General features: G+C 39.2%; 1 protein-coding gene across 7 annotated transcripts in view; it reads right to left on the bottom strand.

Annotated features, from left to right (window-relative positions):
* Window positions 1-18,630, bottom strand: part of TBC1D8 (TBC1 domain family member 8) — a 73,984-nt gene that overhangs the window by 37,041 nt on the left and 18,313 nt on the right. For all 7 annotated transcript variants that reach the window (XR_012159834.2, XR_012159833.2, XM_073351976.2 and 4 more), the window contains 2 exons: window positions 10,043-10,161; window positions 6,946-7,174 (listed from right to left, as the gene is read on the bottom strand). Coding sequence is in view for 5 of the 7 variants with exons in the window: in XM_073351976.2 (XP_073208077.1) it covers window positions 6,946-7,174; window positions 10,043-10,161 (348 nt within the window). In the remaining 2 variants the exon portion in view is untranslated. The remainder of the gene's footprint in view (window positions 1-6,945; window positions 7,175-10,042; window positions 10,162-18,630) is intronic.

The following is an 18,630-nucleotide window of genomic DNA, read 5'->3' as shown; positions in this document are numbered from 1 at the left end:
GATCCCCGCTGGATCGATCGCTGCCTGCCAATCCAGCAGGTAGTATAGACATACATAGACAGTGTCAGGGAAGCAGCAGGCTATATAAACGTATAGATCTATATATCAGAAGTTTCCTTTGATGAAGAAGAGACTGACACCACCCTTTAACAAGGCTACAAAGATCACCAGAAAACAGTAATAAAACTCAAGCTCACAAATTACTCTAATTTAACTACTGTGGGGACAATGTCATCAGAAAATAGATGTGTACATTTCTGTCTGTGTCCAGTTTGAAACACCCATTTCTATAACCAATATAGTATAATGAGGTAAAAAAGATTGAGAAATACCACATATGAAATATAAAGTCCACACGCACAAAATATAACTGTTACCAATGGAAATCTGAAGAAGGCTGCAATGTCACCCATAAATAGAATTCTGAAGAAAATTACTATGCATATTAATTTAATCTTCCCATTTTAATTTTTTTAAATAACTGACAGCTGTAAATTTTGTCTAGAAGCATTTAACTGCATGTGACAAAGGCCAACTACAATTAAGAAAGAGTACAAGATAGCATTTTTGATATTGACATTCTGTTAAATCATCTGTCACTACCTAAAGAAGAGAAAAAGGATCAGCGCATATTGGATGATTATGAAAGGAGATCATTTGCCTTTTATACGAGCTCTAAGACTAACAATCTGGCTACTATTTACTGAAAAACACTTGAAAATAAATTAGATTTTCCACCTGGGTTAACAACTGCTGAAAGCTCACCCAGGACTCTCGTTGCCAATGAAAAACTCTACCAATATCCCAGGCCAATCTCTTGTTGCTAACCAAGTCATAAAAAGGCAATAATGTAAAGCCTTGTCATGATTTGATTGTTTTGTTATATATAACATGCCAATAATTTTTATAATTATAAAATTATTTTATAATAATTTAATAATAATTTTATGCCAATAATTAATTACATTCATAAAAGACCCGAGTGAGTTTACTGTATTATTCCATAACCATAATCCTGTCAAGACTGTTCCCTGATTCTAACTTTTCCTATTTAAATGTAGCATACTAATGTCACACAAATTGTTTATCAATCGCCATAAAATATTTTAGTTCAGCAGAGCGAGACAGCCAAGGGACTATAGACCAGTTATCTAGAGTTGTACTAACGTTATTACTAATGCTGTTGTCAAACACGTCAGCCAAGTAAGACATAACGGCTTTTATCAGTGGTGGGCAACCTGAGGGCCACATGCGGCTCATCAGGGTAATCTGATTGTGGGCTGCGAGACATTTTGCTGATGTTAACCATCACGACTTGCCCCAGCTCCCAGTGACCACGGTTCTCTTTTCCCGGCTAATGGGAGCTGTGGGAAGCAGTTGCCAGCATGTCCCTGCGGCCCGCGCCACCTCCCGCAGCTCTCATCGGCTGGGAACGGTGAACCATAGCCACTGGGAGCTGCGGGTGGCCATGCCTGTGGACGGTCAATGTCAGCAAAATGTCTCGCAGCCCGCAATCAGATTACCCTGATGAGCCGCATGCAGGCCACAGGTTGCCCACCACTGGCTCATATTCTGTATGAAACAGAAGGAGCATGCCAAATTACAAAAAAGGTCAAAACTGGTGGCAAAAGACAACATATTTTCAAAGTCTAGGAACAATGAAAACTTACCGTAATTAAAAACTATGAAAACTTCACAGTAGCCCTTTAAGGAATTGAACTTTCCAACCTTTCAAAATTCTAAATCTTTTGATAGATCTCCCTCCTTTGAGTATCTTTGAACATGTTTCAATGTAAGTGCCCTTCTAGTGTCGAAGTACTGTGACTTCACATAAAACTCACTGACACCACCACCAGAAATAAAATAAGGATTTTTTGATCAACAGGCAGAACCAGAAGATTTAGTACTTTGCCCATATTTCTGTTCATCCAACAGCACTGAAGCATTGCAATAAAACAGAATTAAAATAACTGCCAAGGCTTTTTTATTTCGGTTTTGTAATTCGTGTTTTGTTTCTCCCAGCAGTTGTGTTTGAGAATGCAAGAACATGTTCTATTGGCATTATTTTCTAAAGTCGTTAAGACTTAGGCATTTTAAGTAGCATTGCTTAAAATACCTTTGTGGATCTAGCCTAACTGCCACTTTAGTTGCCTAAATCCAAAATTCAGATGCTAAAAATGCCCACTCAGCTGCTGCCTAATCCTATAGGTGGCTACATTTCCCCCAGTAAAGTCCCTTAGATACCTAATAATCTGCTGCTGGGCATAAGCACAGGTGCTTTAGTCCTGACACCCAGGTGCCAACCTCATGCTTAAACCCAAGTGGGAACTAGGCCAGAGAAAGATTGAGAATAACTCTATAGCCCAGTGGCTCATCTGGGATGTGGGAGACCCAAGTTCAATTCCCTGTTCCAATGCTAAAATATGTACACATTGGAATTCGTCTCTTGTTGAAGCCATTCCACTGTGTACAAATAATCAGTCATTGAAGACTGACAGACACCTACCCCAGAATATCCAATACCCTACTGGCTAGGGCACTCTACTGAGAAGTGAGAGAGATGGATTCAAACCCTTGCTTCAAATCAGGCAGAGGGGTCCCCTGCATACTAGCTGGGTGTTCTGAGCTAAAGGCAGCTGTTACCTCCCGTTTTTTGTGAGGAAGGGCTTAGGTGCCAAACTCCAGGAGAAGGTTCCTAACTGTGGATCCCAAGCAGAGATAAGTGCCTCCCTCTGACCCAGACTTAGGCACTTAGATAGAAAATGCCAAGGAGAGGAGTGTGACCTATTGGCTAGCTTAAGCAGCTCTCCACCCACCCTGCTGGGTTTTGCAGATCTCATTTCTCAGCACCTAACTCTCCCTATATACTGTATAGGGAGTCTGGGTGCCTAACTCCGGGCTGTGGATGCCATTAGGCAGCAGGGTTAACTTAGGCATTGTAATGCTGAGGCTAAGTCCTCAGTGACTTTGCAGATCTAGTCCTCAGTGACTATGGCATGAAAACCAGGATAACAAATTCCTTGCTTCACAATAAGTGTCAAGTTCTCCAATATTAACAGTCATTCATAACTATAATTATTTATGAACCATTCAGTAGGTCAGTTGACAAACATGACAAAGAGTGTTCAGATCGTATCTGTCACCCATATCAGATGAGAAAAAAATAAATTTAAACACTAGATACCATCAAGTAAGTTTAGGACTAGGGCTGTCAAGTGATTAAAAAAATTAATCGCACTGTTAAACAATAATAGAATACCATGTATTTAAATATTTTTGAATGTTTTCTACATTTTCAAATATATTGATTTCAATTACAGCGCAGAATATAAAGTGTACAGTGCTCACTTTATATTTATTTTTAATTACAAGTATTTACACTGTAACAAAACAAAACAAAATTTTTCAATTCACCTCATACAAGAACTGTAGTGCAATCTCTTTATTATGAAAGTTGAACTTACAAATGTAGACTTATTTACAGGAAATAAATACATTCAAAAATAAAACAATGTAAAACTTTAGAGCCTGCAAGTCCACTTAGTCTTACTTCTTGTTCAGCCAATCACTCAGATAAACAAGTTTGTTTATATTTGCAGGAGATAATGCTGCCAGCTTCTTGTTTACAATGTCACCTGAAAGTGAGAACAGGCATTGCATGGCACTGTTGTAGCCAGTGTTGCAAGATATTTACATTCCAGATGCGCTAAAGAGTCATATGTCCCTTCATGCTTCAACCACCATTCCAGCAGACATACGTCCACGCTGATGACGGGTTCTGATCGATAACAATCCAAAGCAGTGCGGACTGATGCATGTTCATTTTCATTAGCTGAGTCAGATGCCACCAGCAGAAGGTTGATTTTCTTTTTTGATGGTTTGGATTCTGTAGTTTCCTCATCGGAGTGTTGCTCTTTTAAGACTTTTGAAAGCATGCGCACACCTCATCCCTCTCAGATTCTGGAAGGCACTTCAGATTCTTAAACCTTGGGTCAAATGCTGTAGCTATCTTTAGAAATCTCACATTGGTACCTTCTTTGCGTTCTGTCAAATCTGCAGTGAAACTGTTCTTAAAATGAACAACATGTGCTGGGTCATCATCCGAGACTGCTATAACATGAAATATATGGCAGAATGCGGGTAAAACAGAGCAGGGCACATAAAATCTCCCCCAAGGAGTTCAGTCACAAATTTAATTAATGCATTATTATTTTAACCGGTGTCCTGAACATGTCCTCTGGAATGGTGGCTGAAGCATGAAGGGGCATATGAATGTTTAGTGTATCTAGCACATAAATACCTTGCGATGCTGGCTACAGAAGTGCCATGCAAATGCTTGTTCTCACTTTCCATTGACGCTGTAAATAAATAGAGGGTAGCATTAGCTCCTGTAAATGTAAACAAACTTGTTTGTCTTAGTGATTGGCTGAACAAGAAGCAGGACTGAATGGACTTGTAGACTCTGAAGTTTTACATTGTTTTGTTTTTCAGTGCAGCTATGTAACAAAAAGTCTACATTTGTAAGTTGCACTTCCCCGACACAAAGATTGCATTACAGTACTTGTATGAGGTGAATTGAAAAATACTATTTCTTTTGTTAATCTTTCACGGTGCAAATATTTGTAATCAAGAATAATATACACTTTGATTTCAATTACAACACAGAATACGATATATATAAAAATGTAGAAAAACATCCAAAATATTTAATAAATTTCAATTGGTATTCTATTGTTTAACAGTGCGATTAATCATGATTAATTTTTTTGAGTTAATCGTGTGAGCTAACTGCGATTAATCGACAGCCCTGTTTAGGATCAAAATTTAGGAAGGGTTGGTGCACAGGTGCTGGAACTAGAGGTGCAGGGGGTGCCATAGCACCCCCTGGCTTGAAGGGGGTTCCATTATATCCAGGGTTTACAGTTTGGTTCAATGGCTCTCACCACCCCCACTATAAAAATTGTTCCAGCAACACCTGGGGTGGTGTGTTGGGGTTTTTGTTGCTGTTTTGTTTTGGGGAGGAGGGGGAGGAATACAGTACATTCTTCAAGAGAAAAAAAAATGTTAATGAAAACTGTTTTGTTTTTTTAAAATTTACTTTCCCAAGCATTAGCCTAATTAATGCATGAGAAGCAGGAAGTGAAACAGACTATAAACAAAAGTGAATGAGTAGTTTATTTTCACTGTCCAAGATGAAAAATGAATATAAATGCAAAGTAAATTATATTTATTTCAATTTTGCATTTTAATAAAGTGTTACTAACAAAGATAAGGGACTATTTCTCGTTATGTAGTATAATATTTGATCGTGTTCCTTCATTATCCTTCAACAATCTTCAGTAGTACATAAATGAAGCTTTGTGACTAATATTAAAGCATTTTTCCCTTTCTGCTTTGATTTGTAAGAATCCATTTTATTGTGTGCAGAGGATTTCATATGTTCATCACATATTAGTGGACAATCAACAAGATATTTAAAACAGAGACTGAGCTAACTATGCATCAAAACAACAACGACATTTTTCCAAGCCACATGCAACTTCTGTATTATAATCAGCAGAAGTTGAAAGTGCAACAAGATAACTGGTTCTAATAAAGCTGAAAGGAAAGAGAGACATCTAATTAGAGGAAGGGAATATATTAAATCCTAGAAATTAAGAGTTAACATTTTGCATATTTTACTGTACTCTCTAATTCAGCTTTAAATCTATAAATATTTGAATAACCACATGATCACAATTTGACTTGACAAAATAACTCTTCTATTCATAAATAGTAAAGCCTCCCTGATCATTAAAGTATAATTAACAAAGCTTCATTCTGCTGTTGCTGCTGGAGTTATGGTAGGATTCACAGGAATCCCTACAGTGCTACTCAAGAGCATAATCCTGTTAAGGAGAAGAAGACACACACACCCTAAAAAGAAAAAAAACAGTTAAAAGTTGTCTTCATGTATTATTTCCATCATCCAAGACTGGGTATGGAGGGCATCTCATAAGAATGCTCCCTGGGGCTCCAGTGGAAACATGGGACCATATCTTTTGGACTGGCTTATTAGTAGTGATTATCTGGTAGATTTTTCAAGCCATTCTTAAAACTTTAACTTGTCACTTCTGTGAAAGATTTAAAAGGTAGAAAAGGGAAGACAAAAGTTTTAAGATATTTGGGAGTTGTTTGTTTTAATTCCCCCCATCTGTAAAACCTGTTCAGAAGCTTGAAAAAACAAAATTTCATTCCTTTTAGAAAATACTAGTTTTCCCCGTCTACCTCATCACATGGAGCACAAGACACAGCTGTGTTATGTTTACTACTCACATTACTTTAAAGTGCATAATTGATGTCACTTAGTTCTAAGAACGGGGTTTTTTTTAGCCAATTTACACTTCCTTTGATGTCTCTGTACTAACTGCAGCTATTAACATGGCTATTTTTGTGTGTGTGCATGTCACACCAATGGGGGAGAGACTGTTTCTGAATGACTATGTTCTGTATTAAAAATAGGTATTTAAGAATCTGTCAAGTCAGATACATTTTAAGGCAGATCTACTTTGGGGCCTAAACTATTTAGCACACTTTTAGAGCAAACTGTTTTCCTGACTTCCACCATATAATTACCACCACGGTCCACTTCACATTTAAAAAAAACAACAGTTTAAAGCAATCATCATCTATGTACACTAATAAGAAAAGTTTGTTGCCAGTAAAATATAAAAATAGATGACAAATGACAACGTGGAATTTTTAAAAGCAAATACACTCAAATTTAACAGGATAGTTGATCCAAACAGAACAAGTTTCAGAACCTCTTCACTGTTGCATTAGCGAAATACCAAAAATAAGATTAGATTTAAATACATCAGCTTAAAAATTACCCCAAAAGTGATATACATGTTTACAAGTCTGCATAGGGTATAGGGATAACAGTTTTTATATGTTCAGACTTACATTCTTTGCCTAGGAAGAAGGAATAAAAACAGAGGTGATTGATGCTCAGATAAAGCCAGCCTTGACGAGGAACTTTACCCTTCCAGCAGCAGCATGAATAATAGGTAATTAACTTCTCTGTTTCAGGGAAGTTAAATCTGGCTTCAAATTTCACTAGCGCCTCTCGAAACTTCTCAGGATCCTCCTCCTGCTCTGCTAGTTTACTCCTGGTCTCTTCTGCTATCAATGCCTGATTCAATGACAAGATAATATATTATGGCAAACCGGTAGTTTGCCTAAACGAGTTATTACAAGCTATCAGTACATTTTTAAAATCGTGATTCTCTCTTAGAAAGGTATCCAAGTTGATGTGCAAGTTACACAGACATTTGCTCACTATTTGCAGTCTGTTTACCCACACTTCCAAACCCAGTTTTCTTTTTGGTCCCGAGTGATAACTGAAAAATATTGTTCAAACTACAATGTATAATTAAAATCTCATACCAATAATGGTTTGCTTTGATCACCACAATTATTTCAAATAACCCAGAGAAGGCAATAAACATGACTGGAATTTCACTTAGTATATGATGGCTGTGGAAGCTTTAATTTGACTTACATAGCGCAAAGCTACAGTACCAAATTTTTATATTGATCAGCACTATTACCAAGAAACAGTACAGTGAAGTATATGATAACCTGTAATAAGCATAACTATTTTTAAAGTCTTGAAATAATTAAATGCTGTGTCTTTTCATTACAGCTCTACATTAAATAAGGAGGTGAGAAAGACAGTTAAGTGCAAATTGCTTGGCTAAATGCAAATTTACTTCAGGTGCTACAGAATACAAATCAGTCCTACTGGAATACTGTAATCCCATATGCCAGATGTCTGTAGCAAAGGCCAAGATGTAACAATAAAAATATGGGCCCATTATTCAGTTTGAAACCTGCAGAATTCTAGATGTCCTGCTCTCACTTTCATGGTCATAAAATTATTAAAAGATGAGAGTTTTATTCAAGCCTTTCAGAGCACTTGGATGTACAAGGTGTAGTAAGGAAAGATAAATCACTGAACTACTGCCAAAAATAGGAATTTAAATAAAGAAAAACTTCTCAACAAGGTGCACGCTTTACAGATGTTGCATCAAGGATCAAGTAGGTGATGGTGTCATTTTTCCCCATTTATGGATAACATTTAGATACAACAACAGACTATTTGGAACTAGTCTTTTAAACACAGATGTTTTAAATGGTCTTCAGTCCTTGGATAGAATTTTATCTGAATGCCTTTTAATGCGACCTTTATTTCTGTAACATCACAGATAAATCCAGAGTTTAACTGCAGTTGATGGGACCAATGATATCACTGATGTTAGAGATTCATGTACTGTAATCTATAGGGCCCTACCAAATTCACGATCCATTTTGATCAATTTCATGGTCGTAGGATTTTAAAAACAGTACATTTCATGATTTCAGCTATTTATATCTGAAATTTCACAGTGTTGTAATTGTAGGGGTCCTGACCCAAAAAGGAGGTGTGGGAAGGGGTCACAAGGTTATTGTAGCAGGGGACTGCAGTACTTACTTCTTCATTGCTGCTGCTCGCAGTGGCACTGGGCAGGTAGAGAGCGATGGCTGCTGGCCAGGAGCCCAGCTCTGAAGGAAGAGCCGCCGCCAGCAGCAGCGCAAAAGTAAGGATGGCCTGGTATTGTATTGCCACCATTATGTCTGCTCTGCTGCTGGCAGGGCGCTGCCTTCAGAGCTGTGCGCCCGGCCAACAGCCTCTGCTCTCCAGCCACCCAGCTCTGAAGGCAGTGCAGAAGTAAGGGTGGCAATATTGCAAACGCCCCCTCAAAAATAACTTTGCAACCCCCCCGCAACTCCCTTTTGGGTCAGGATCTCCAATTTGAGAAATGCTGGTCTGCCCCATGAAATCACAGATTTCACGGTCCGTGACGCATTTTTCATGGCCATGATTTGATAGGGCCTTAGTAATCTAGGATGTCAGAGCATTTCTGTGCTGACTACTCTCTACAAATTAAAAGATTGAGCCCCTTGAGCATGGGTGCAGGGGAAGTACCCTCTTAGAAATCCAAGCAACCTCCCCCTTCCCAGTGTGTGTGTGTGAGAGATCAAGGCTGGCTTCTCACATAAGCACTGCCCCTGGACAGTGGGACCCATCACATCTTACACCTGGGTCTTGTGCTAGTAGGTTCAGCCATCTGTCAATTAAGTGTCTGGTGAAATTTCCAATCTTGAGTAAGCGGATGAGTGTGAGAGAGTGAGTGGATAGATGTAGACAGGAGAAACTGATGGGATGTATTAGGAAAGTATGAGAGAGACAGAGAGATCAGGGGAGAGGAAAGAAGCAGAAAAAGAAAAGGGAGAAGCTATACAATTATAGGAATACAATGTGTGCTTAGTGTAGGATCAAGAAAAGACATATGACAGATATTGAAGAAAACTCAAGAAACAATACATCATGATCTATTACAGGAGAGAAAATTGGAGTGAAGCCAGAATGGGAAACAATGTATAATGGAAGTGAGAAAGATGAAGCTATACATTTGCAGAGGTATTAAGAACTTGCAGCTCCCACTGACTTCAGTTGCAAGCACTCAGCACCTCTGAAAATCAGGCCCTGCAAGTATTAAATAGAAAGGTATATGTAATGTACTGCCAATCAACTACAGCCTATGACAGACTACACAGCTGTTACTCCTGTAGCTTCCTGAGGCATGGTGACACAGGTATTTTTCACCATAGCTACTAAGCCCCAGGCATGTGGCTATCTGATGAAAATACTGTGTAGACATACTTTCCAACTCTTTCTGATGCAGGATGACAACAAACTAATGAAACTACTGATACAGAATGTGGGAATCAAGACTTGAAAAAGAAAGCTATGTACATTTCATGACAAACATAATTGCGTACAGAATAAATAGAGCTGCAAAGTCACCTCGTTTTATCAAAAATACTGCCTAGATGGGCAAAAGCTAATATGGACACAAACAGTTGGTAGACTGGTATAGTTCCACAACATCAAGAGTTCTTTCAATTCCTTTACTAGTGGGCAGAGGAAAGATGAAAGCAAGACAACTTTTCTTACCTTTACTTTCCCTTTGACAAAACTAACAATATCTTCTTTATTATCAAAAACAGACAATGTATGGAGTAAGTTTTGCTCCAGCCACTCCCAGTGCTGGTTTATCTCCTCTAAAGTGGCACCTAGAAAAGTAAAAAGAGCTAATTAAAAACCACATAGAAGAAATTGTGAAAGAAACTAGAAAAAAAGAAATTAAATGCAGTTGTGTCATAGTGCATGAAAAGAAATTAAGTTTCTGAAGTCACAAATGAAAACTATTAGTAGCAAATAGGTCAATAAGATGTTACATTTCAAGGCATAACTAGAGAAAACAAAAGTAATACTATTTTAAGTAGTAGTTTTTAGTACTTTTAGTTTTCAAGATCTGAATACAAGTTCTCTGTAGACAAATGCTGTTCTGGTTTTCAAAGCAGACAAAATACAACAAAGTTTCTTACTGCCCTGTCTGGAGGTGGCTCATTTTTGATTTAAGGTTTAACTCTCCCGCCTCTCCCCACAAACACATGATCTCTCTCTCTCTCTCTCTCTCTCACACACACACACACACACACACACACATGCGCCTTTGGGAGGAGGTTATGTAACCTTTAATTTGGTACCCTACTCGTGAAGGCTTTTATAATACTCAAGATGTCTGACAACAAAGGAGTTTGTATTTGGTTGTTTTAACGCTGCTTGACAAAATGAGAATGTCTGCAGTTTTGGAGAGAGGTGGGTGAACAGAAGCAGCTTTGAAACATGATGGACTTCTTTAAAAAGCAATACAATTTATTCTTATTAAGTACCACGTGTACATACGAACTCCAAAAACGTGATTTTAATCTCTGGCAGTTTGCTTCAGGCAAAATGCTTGTTGAGCTCCACTGCTCCAAAAAAGCTGCAGTTGTGTGTCATAACGACATGAGACCAGAAAAGTGCAAGGAATAGAGGCAAGTTGTAAAACAGCACTATTAGGAAAAAAGCTAGCCACCCCACTACAAGATAGCGCCTGCCAGTCCGTCATTAAACAGCCTACATGTAAAGAAGACATGATGTGCTCTTTTCAGTGCCCTGCTGAGAAGAGAGGCGACAGTGAACAAAAAGAGCAGAGCATGGAGGAAGAAAAAGAAAATTCAAGTACAAATCTCATTATCACAAAACCTGAGATCTGTAAACATCAAAGACACTGCATGTTGCCTCACACGGCAGAGATGATAAATTTAGCTAAACATTTTCCACCTTCCTCTGCTAGGTTTCCCAGAAGGAATGCCAACAGGCAGGGAAACTTTCCAAGATTTAACTTCCTCAACAGGAAGGTCTTGCGATGGAACTTCATAAATATCATCAATCAAGGCAAAAAAAAAAGAAGAAATCATGAAGAAAGACGACAGCCATTTAGATGGCCTTTGCTTACAATTAGGAGGACCACACACTGTAGGATATTAATTAAGAATACTAGACCTACTGTTTCATAGGAGCTGTTTTAATATAAAATGACAATTTATTAAATTGAACTTTTAAGCCTGGACAATGAAGACAGAGGGTAAACACGATGGGGATGAATCAGCGGTCTGCCTTTGTGTGTGCAGTCTGGAATGAGACTACAGTAAGAAGGAGTATTCCATAGCAGTTGCCCTATTTTCCTTTTTGCTAGACACCTTGTCCAAGCACTGGGCATCTCTCACCTGTACTGCTGTAAATCTTCTCTCTGCCTTACCGTCAACCCACTCATTCTGTTCAAAATGCTGCCCAAGTTATCTTCCTCGTCTTGAACCATGTCACCTCACCACTTTGTGACTCCCTCTGCTCCATGAGCTCCCCATCTCTTACTCCCTACATTCAAGCTCCTTGTCTTCAAATACAACATGATCTAAGACTCCGTCTACACGACAGACCTTACAGCGGCACAGCTGTACTGAAGCAGCTGCTCTGCTGTAAGATCTCTTGTGTTGCCGCTCTATGCCAACAGGCGAGCGCTCTCCCGTCGACATAATTAAACCACCCCACACGAGCAGTGGTAGCTCTGTCAGCAGGAAAAGCTCTTCTGCCGACATGGTGCTGTACATACTACCACTTATGCCAGGGAAACTTTGGTAGCTCAGGGGTGTGTTCTTTATTTATAACATTGAGCAACCTAAGTTTTGCCGACATAAGTGGTAATGTAGACATGGCCTTACTCACCCATTCCCTGGCTACTCTCATGCCCCCTATGCTCTTCCCAATCCTTTTGCCTTACTCCTCCCGTCATCTACTCTTCTCACTCTGCTTCATGGCTCTTTTTTTTTTTTTAATTAATTCTGCCCTATGCCTAGAGTCTCTTGTCCCCATTTGCCAAGCGCCCTCTCACTTCTCTTCTTCTCTCCTCCAAACCCACTTTTTCAATAATCCCCACACCCACCCTGACCTGAACTGTCTTCATGTGTCTTTCCTGCAGCACTGCTGTAGCCAGGTTGGTGCCAGGATATCAGAGAGACAAGGTGGGTAAGGTAATTTATTTTATTGGAGCAACTTCTGTTGGTTAGAGAGACAAGCTTTTAAGCTATACAGAGCTCTTCTTCAGGTCTGAAAAAGTAAGCAGAGTGTCACAGCTAAATACAAGGTGAGACAGATTGTTAAGCATAAAGGGTTAACACATGTTGCAGGAGACCAGTTAAAATGAAGGGGCAACTGACACCTCTGCGGTCACAGGACAATCTGTCCCACCTTGTAATTAGCAGTAACACTCTGAATACTTTTTCCAGACCCGAAGAAGAGCTCTGTGTAGCTTGCAAACTTGTCTCTCTCACCAACAGAAGTTCCTCCAATAAAAGATATTACCCTCATCCACCTTGTCTTGAATTTGTCCATCTTATTTTGCTTGTAAATGCTCTGAAAAGGCAGAGAACATGTCTTCGTGTGAAAGCTAGCATTTAAGCCCACAGACCATTTCTAAGAGGAATGTTAATAATTAATATTCCATTTTTCAACACTATGTTAACTATCCAGCAATGTGGGTGCAATACAAAATTATGTACTCTCATGGGGATTGCTAGGAGGCACAGGAGCTGCTCCTTGGCTGCATTCCAACTTTTACTGCAGTAGAAACTGCCTGTAACCCCCTTCAGTCCTGAACAATCTTTGGATTGTTGAGGGGAACCTTGAAAGCCCCTCCAGCACCTCACTAGTACAGGGAGAAATTAATAAGCAGATTCCCCCCGTTGCTACAGTAGAACCCTAACCCTGCTTTCCTGCTCCAAGGCTTCAGCTTTGTGGGAACTTACCGGGGAAGAGTCTCAGCAGCTTTTCCCCAGGCCCTTCCCTAAATAAATTCAGGTATCAGTTTTGGGGAACGAGGATAAGCAAAGAACCACAATGGAAGAGGCAGCTTGGAGAACTTCAAACACTGTGCTAAAGAGAGTCGGGTTCTGCTGTGTTACTGACTGGTATTGCCAGCCCTAGCAGGAAGCCTGCTTCTTTCCCAGCTGCTGAAGGCAACATTGCATAACAAGAGGATTATTAGTCAGAAGCATGTTAAATTTTTATTGTTCTTAATGTCTTTATGAATTTTGTGTGCATAAAACTGCAAACATGCTTTGACTACAAAAGACACATAAGAAATATAAGAATGGCCATACTATGTCACACCAATAATCCATCGAGTCCAGTATCCTGTCTTCTGATAATGGCCAATACCAGATGCTTCAGAGGGAATGAACAGAACAAGCCAATCATCAAGTGATCCATCCCCTGTCGTCCAGTCCCAGTATCAAGCAGTCAGAGGCTTAGCCATCTTGGCTAATACGCATTGATCAACCTATCCTCCATGAATTTACCTAATTATTTTTTCAACCCAGTTATATTTTTGGCCGTCACAACATTCCATAGCAATGACCTCCATAGGATGACTGTGCGTTGTGCGAAGAAATACTTTTTTGTTTTAAACTTGCTGCCTATTAATTTCATTGGGTGACCCCTGCTGCTTGCGTTATGTGAAAGGGTAAATAACACGTCCTTATTCATTTTCTCCACACCAATCCTGATTTTACAGGCCTCTCTCATCTCCTCCCTTAGTTGTCTCTTTTCCAAGCTGAACAGTCCCAGGCTTTTTAATCTCTTCTCATCTGGAAACTGTTCCATGCCCCAAACCATTTTTGTTGCCCTTCTTTGTAGCTTTTCCAATTCTAATGTATCTTTTTTCAGATGGCGCAACCAGAACTTCACACAGCATTCAAGGTGTGTGCATACTATAGATTTCTAAAGTGGCATGATGACATTTCCTGACTTATTATCTACCCCTTTACTAATGGTTCCTAACATTCTGTTAGCATTTTTGACTGCTGCTGCACACTGAGCAGATGTTTTCAGAGAACTATCCACGACTCCCAGATCTCTTTCTTGAGTGGTAACAGCTAATTTAAATCCCATCATTTAATAAGTATAGTTAGGATTATGTTTTCCAAAGTGCATGACTTAGCATTTATCAACGCTGAATTTCCCCATCTGCCATTTTCTTGACCAGTCATCCAGTTTTGCAACTCTTCCCAGGCAGCTTTGGATGTAACTATTATGAGTAATTTTGTATCATCTGCAAACTTTGCCTCCTCACCATTAACCCCTTTTTCTAGATCATTTATTAATATGTTGAAAAGCACTGGTCCCAGTTCAGATCCTTAGGGGACCCTGCTATTTACCTCTCTCCATTCTGAAAACTGACCATTTATTCCTACCCTTTGTTTCCTGTCTTTTAACCAGTTACTGATCCATGAGAGGACCTTCCCTCATATCCCAAAACTCCTTACTTTGCTTAAGAGTCTTTGGTGAGAATCTTGTCAAAAGCTTTCTAAAAGTCCAAATACACTATATCAATTGAATTACCCTTTTGCTGACCCCCTCAAAGAATTCTAATAGATTGGTGAGGCAAGATTGCTCTTTACAAAAGCAGTGTTGACTCTTCCCCAACAAATCATGTTCAACTGTGTGTCTGACAATAGTAGTAAAAACCAATGCAAAGAATTAATTTAGCTTCTCTGCAACAGCCTTGTCTTCCTTAATTATTCCTTTAGCATCCAATGGCCCCACTAACGGATTGGCAGTCTTCCTGCTTCTGATGTCGTTAAAAAAAATGTGGTGTAAGTTTTGCCTCTTTTGCTAGTTTGCTCTTCAAATGCTTTTTTGACCTGCCTAATTCTATTTTTTGCACTAGACTTACCAGAATTTATGCTCCTTTCTATTTTCCTCACGAGGATCGGAATTCCAATTTTTAAAGGATGTCTTTTTGCCTCTAACCACCTCTTTTATTCTGTTGAGCCATGGTGGCATTTTTTTGGTCCTCTAATTATTTTTTTATTTGGGGTATACATTTAATCTGAGCCACTATCATGTCACTATTCCTTTTAATTTCCATTTAACTAGCTTCCTCATTTTTGTGTAGTTCCCCTTTTTCAAGTTAAATGCTACTGTGGTATTTTCCCTCACACAAAGATGTTAAATTTTATTACATTATGGGCACTATTACCAAGCAGTTCAGCTATATTCACCTCTTAGACCAGATCCTGTGCGCCACTTAGGAATAAATCAAGAATTGCCTCTCCCCTTGTGGGTTCCAGGACTAGCTTCTTCATGAATCAGTCATTAATGGTGTCTAGAAATTTTATCTCTGGATTCCGTCCTGAGGTGACATACCCAGTCAATATGAGATTAATTGAAATCTCACATTATTATTGGATTTTCTTTGTTTGTAGTCTCTCTAATCTCCCTGACCATTTCACAATCACCATCACCACCCTGGTCAGGTAGTTGGTACCATATTCCTACTGCTATATTCTTCTTGTTCAAGCATGGAATTTCCATCCATAGAGATTCTTTGGTACAGTTTCACTCATTTCAGATTTTCATGTTATTTGACTCTGCTTTCGTTCACATATAGTACCACTCTCCCACCAGCATGACCTACTCTATCATTCCTATGTATTTTGTTTCCTTGTACTACTGTGTCCCATTGATTGTCATCATTCCACCAAGTTTCTGTGATGCCTGTTATACCATTACCCTCATTTAATATCAGGCACTCAAGTTCACCCATCTTAGTATTTAGACTTCTATCACTTGTATATAAGTACTTATAAAATTTGTCAATATTTAGCTGTCTGCCTTTGTGCGATGTAATTGAATGGGACTCTTTTTCATTTGATTGTTTTTCTTCAGCTCCTGCTTGTACTTTATCAACTTCTATCCACTCCTCTTTACTAGGACAGAGAGAATCCATGTTAATAGATCCTCCCCTAAGGGATGTATTTCTCTGAACTGTGCTCCTCTCCACCTGCTGACAGTTTCACCTGCTCTTAGTTTAAAAACTCCTCTACAACTTTTTTTCGTTTTCATGCCAGCAATCCTGTTCTGTTTTAGTTCAGATGGACCCCATCCTTTCTGTATAGGCTTCTCCCCTTCCAAAAGGATCTCCAGTTCCCAATAAACCTAAAACCTCCTCCCTAATACCATCGTCTCATCCATGCATTGGGACCCTGCAGTTCTGCTTGTCTAATTGTCCTGAACATGGAACTGGAAGCATTTCAAAGAATGCTACCATGGAGGTTCTGGACTTAAATCTTTTAAGTAACAGCCTAAATTTGGCCTCCAGGACCTCTCTCCTATCCCTCCCTATGTCACTGGTACCTACATGTACCATGACCACCGGCTCCTCCCCGGCACTACGCATAAGTCTATCTAGATGTCTTGAGAGATCCACAACCTTCGCACCCAGCAGGCAATTCACCTTGGATTCTCCCAAGCATCACAAACCCAACTACCTATCTTTCTAATAATCAAATCCCCCATTACTATTATCTGTCTGTTCCTAAAAAGTCACCTCCCTCAGAGGGGGATCCTCAGTGCAAGAGGATACCATGGCATCATCTGCGAGGATGTCCCAACTATGTGACTGTTTCTCTCCACTCCAGCTTGATGTTTTCCTTTCCGGAGACTTTCATCTTCCTCAACACCATAGAGGCTGTCAGACTGGGAGTGGGACCGCTCTACTGTGTCCCGGAAAGTCTTGTCTATGTACATCTCTGTCTCCCTTAGCTCCTCCAGCTCAGCAACTCTGGTGTCAAGAGATTGTACTTGGTCTCTGATAGCCATGGGCTGCTTGCACTGAATGCACGCAAGGCAGGCAATCATTTATGCTGCATTCAGTGCAATAAACTGGTTAGCTCCCCCTCTGCTGCTGAATCCATAGTATAGATTAATGCAATATTGATCTATTCAACCAGAATTATCTTCTACTGTCTTGAAAAAATTAACTGTTACTTACAACAATACATCTTGTAAATCCATTTGGTGAAGGGTGGCAATTCAAGATCTTAAAGAGTTATTTGTTAAAGGCTTTCTAAAACTTCTATAACCTATACAAAAAATCTTAACCATTCTAGTCAAACAAGTGAAGTGGGGGGGAAAAAAAAAAAAAAACAGCTGCCCTAGCAGGCTGAAGAAATCTGCAACGAGTAGAGTAATGATCAACCCGAGAGAGAGGTATTACCTATATCTTACTGAGAAAGGGACCTAAGCATTCTTTGAGATGAACATTGATTTGCATTTTAAAATGCAAAACTCATTTTCTTCATTACAAGAGCAATATTTAAGAGCATGAAGTATTCTCTTCACAAAACATTCTCTCTTTAGTGGTGTGTTCTTACCTTTCAAATAAACAAAAAAAAGAGTACCAAATCAACAGCAATTATGAAAATGAGGAAACAGTAGCACCTAACCATAGCCAAAAATAACATGGAGAACAGACTCTCTGCAAGCTTCCCCAAACAAATGTAACAATGCACATCAATCCTGACCTACTACCCTTCGCTCCAATTTCGTATCTTCAAAATACACTAAAAATCATACAGTGGTTTTGAGGTACAGACAGGCATCCATAGGGTAGCGTTCTCCAGTGCATGGAGCACCTCCTCAAGGGGATACAAGGGAGAGCACACACGCATGCACCTTCAAAACGTGAAGTGTGTGCAGCTGATGAAGCGACATCTACCAGAGTTCTCAGTAAGCCATAAACAACAAGTCTAATGTGTGAACTGCCTCACTAATTTCAATTAATACTAAATCTAACACCGTTAGTGATATTTTAAATGTCAACATTGTTAACTATTTCACTGCTCAATCCATGAAAAAAAGGAGAGGAAATATATTATGAAGATCTACACCAGCATTTTTCAAAACAGGAGGAAGAATGAAGGACTAGCCAGGAGAGCACAGAAAGTATATAAAAATGCCTACATTAAAATTGGTAGGCTTTAAACACCACATAGCAGGGTTGCTATGATTTACAACTGGTTTATTTTTCTAAAAGGGTGTTCAGCTTTGAAAAGCATGGGAAACATTGCATTAAGAATTAGTTCAAAGACTAGCAAATTCAAGTCTTCAGAGTGCACTATTCTTATGGGTCACCTAGCACTATGATACTTTAAAACATTTATTATTTAAAAACATTTCACATTTTTTAAAATCATTTATTTCATGAGATTTTATTGTGATCAGAGGAGCTGGGAGACTTTTTTTTTTTTAAAATAAACTGCAGGTAAAAATTAACTACTGATACACGTGTTGAAGACAGACCAGACCAAAAAGCC

The sequence above is a fragment of the Lepidochelys kempii genome, chromosome 1 (genome assembly GCF_965140285.1).
Source record: "Lepidochelys kempii isolate rLepKem1 chromosome 1, rLepKem1.hap1, whole genome shotgun sequence".
NCBI classification, from domain to species: Eukaryota; Metazoa; Chordata; order Testudines; family Cheloniidae; genus Lepidochelys; species Lepidochelys kempii.
Note: the sequence above shows the minus strand (reverse complement) of the source record. Positions and strands in the feature narration are given on the sequence as shown.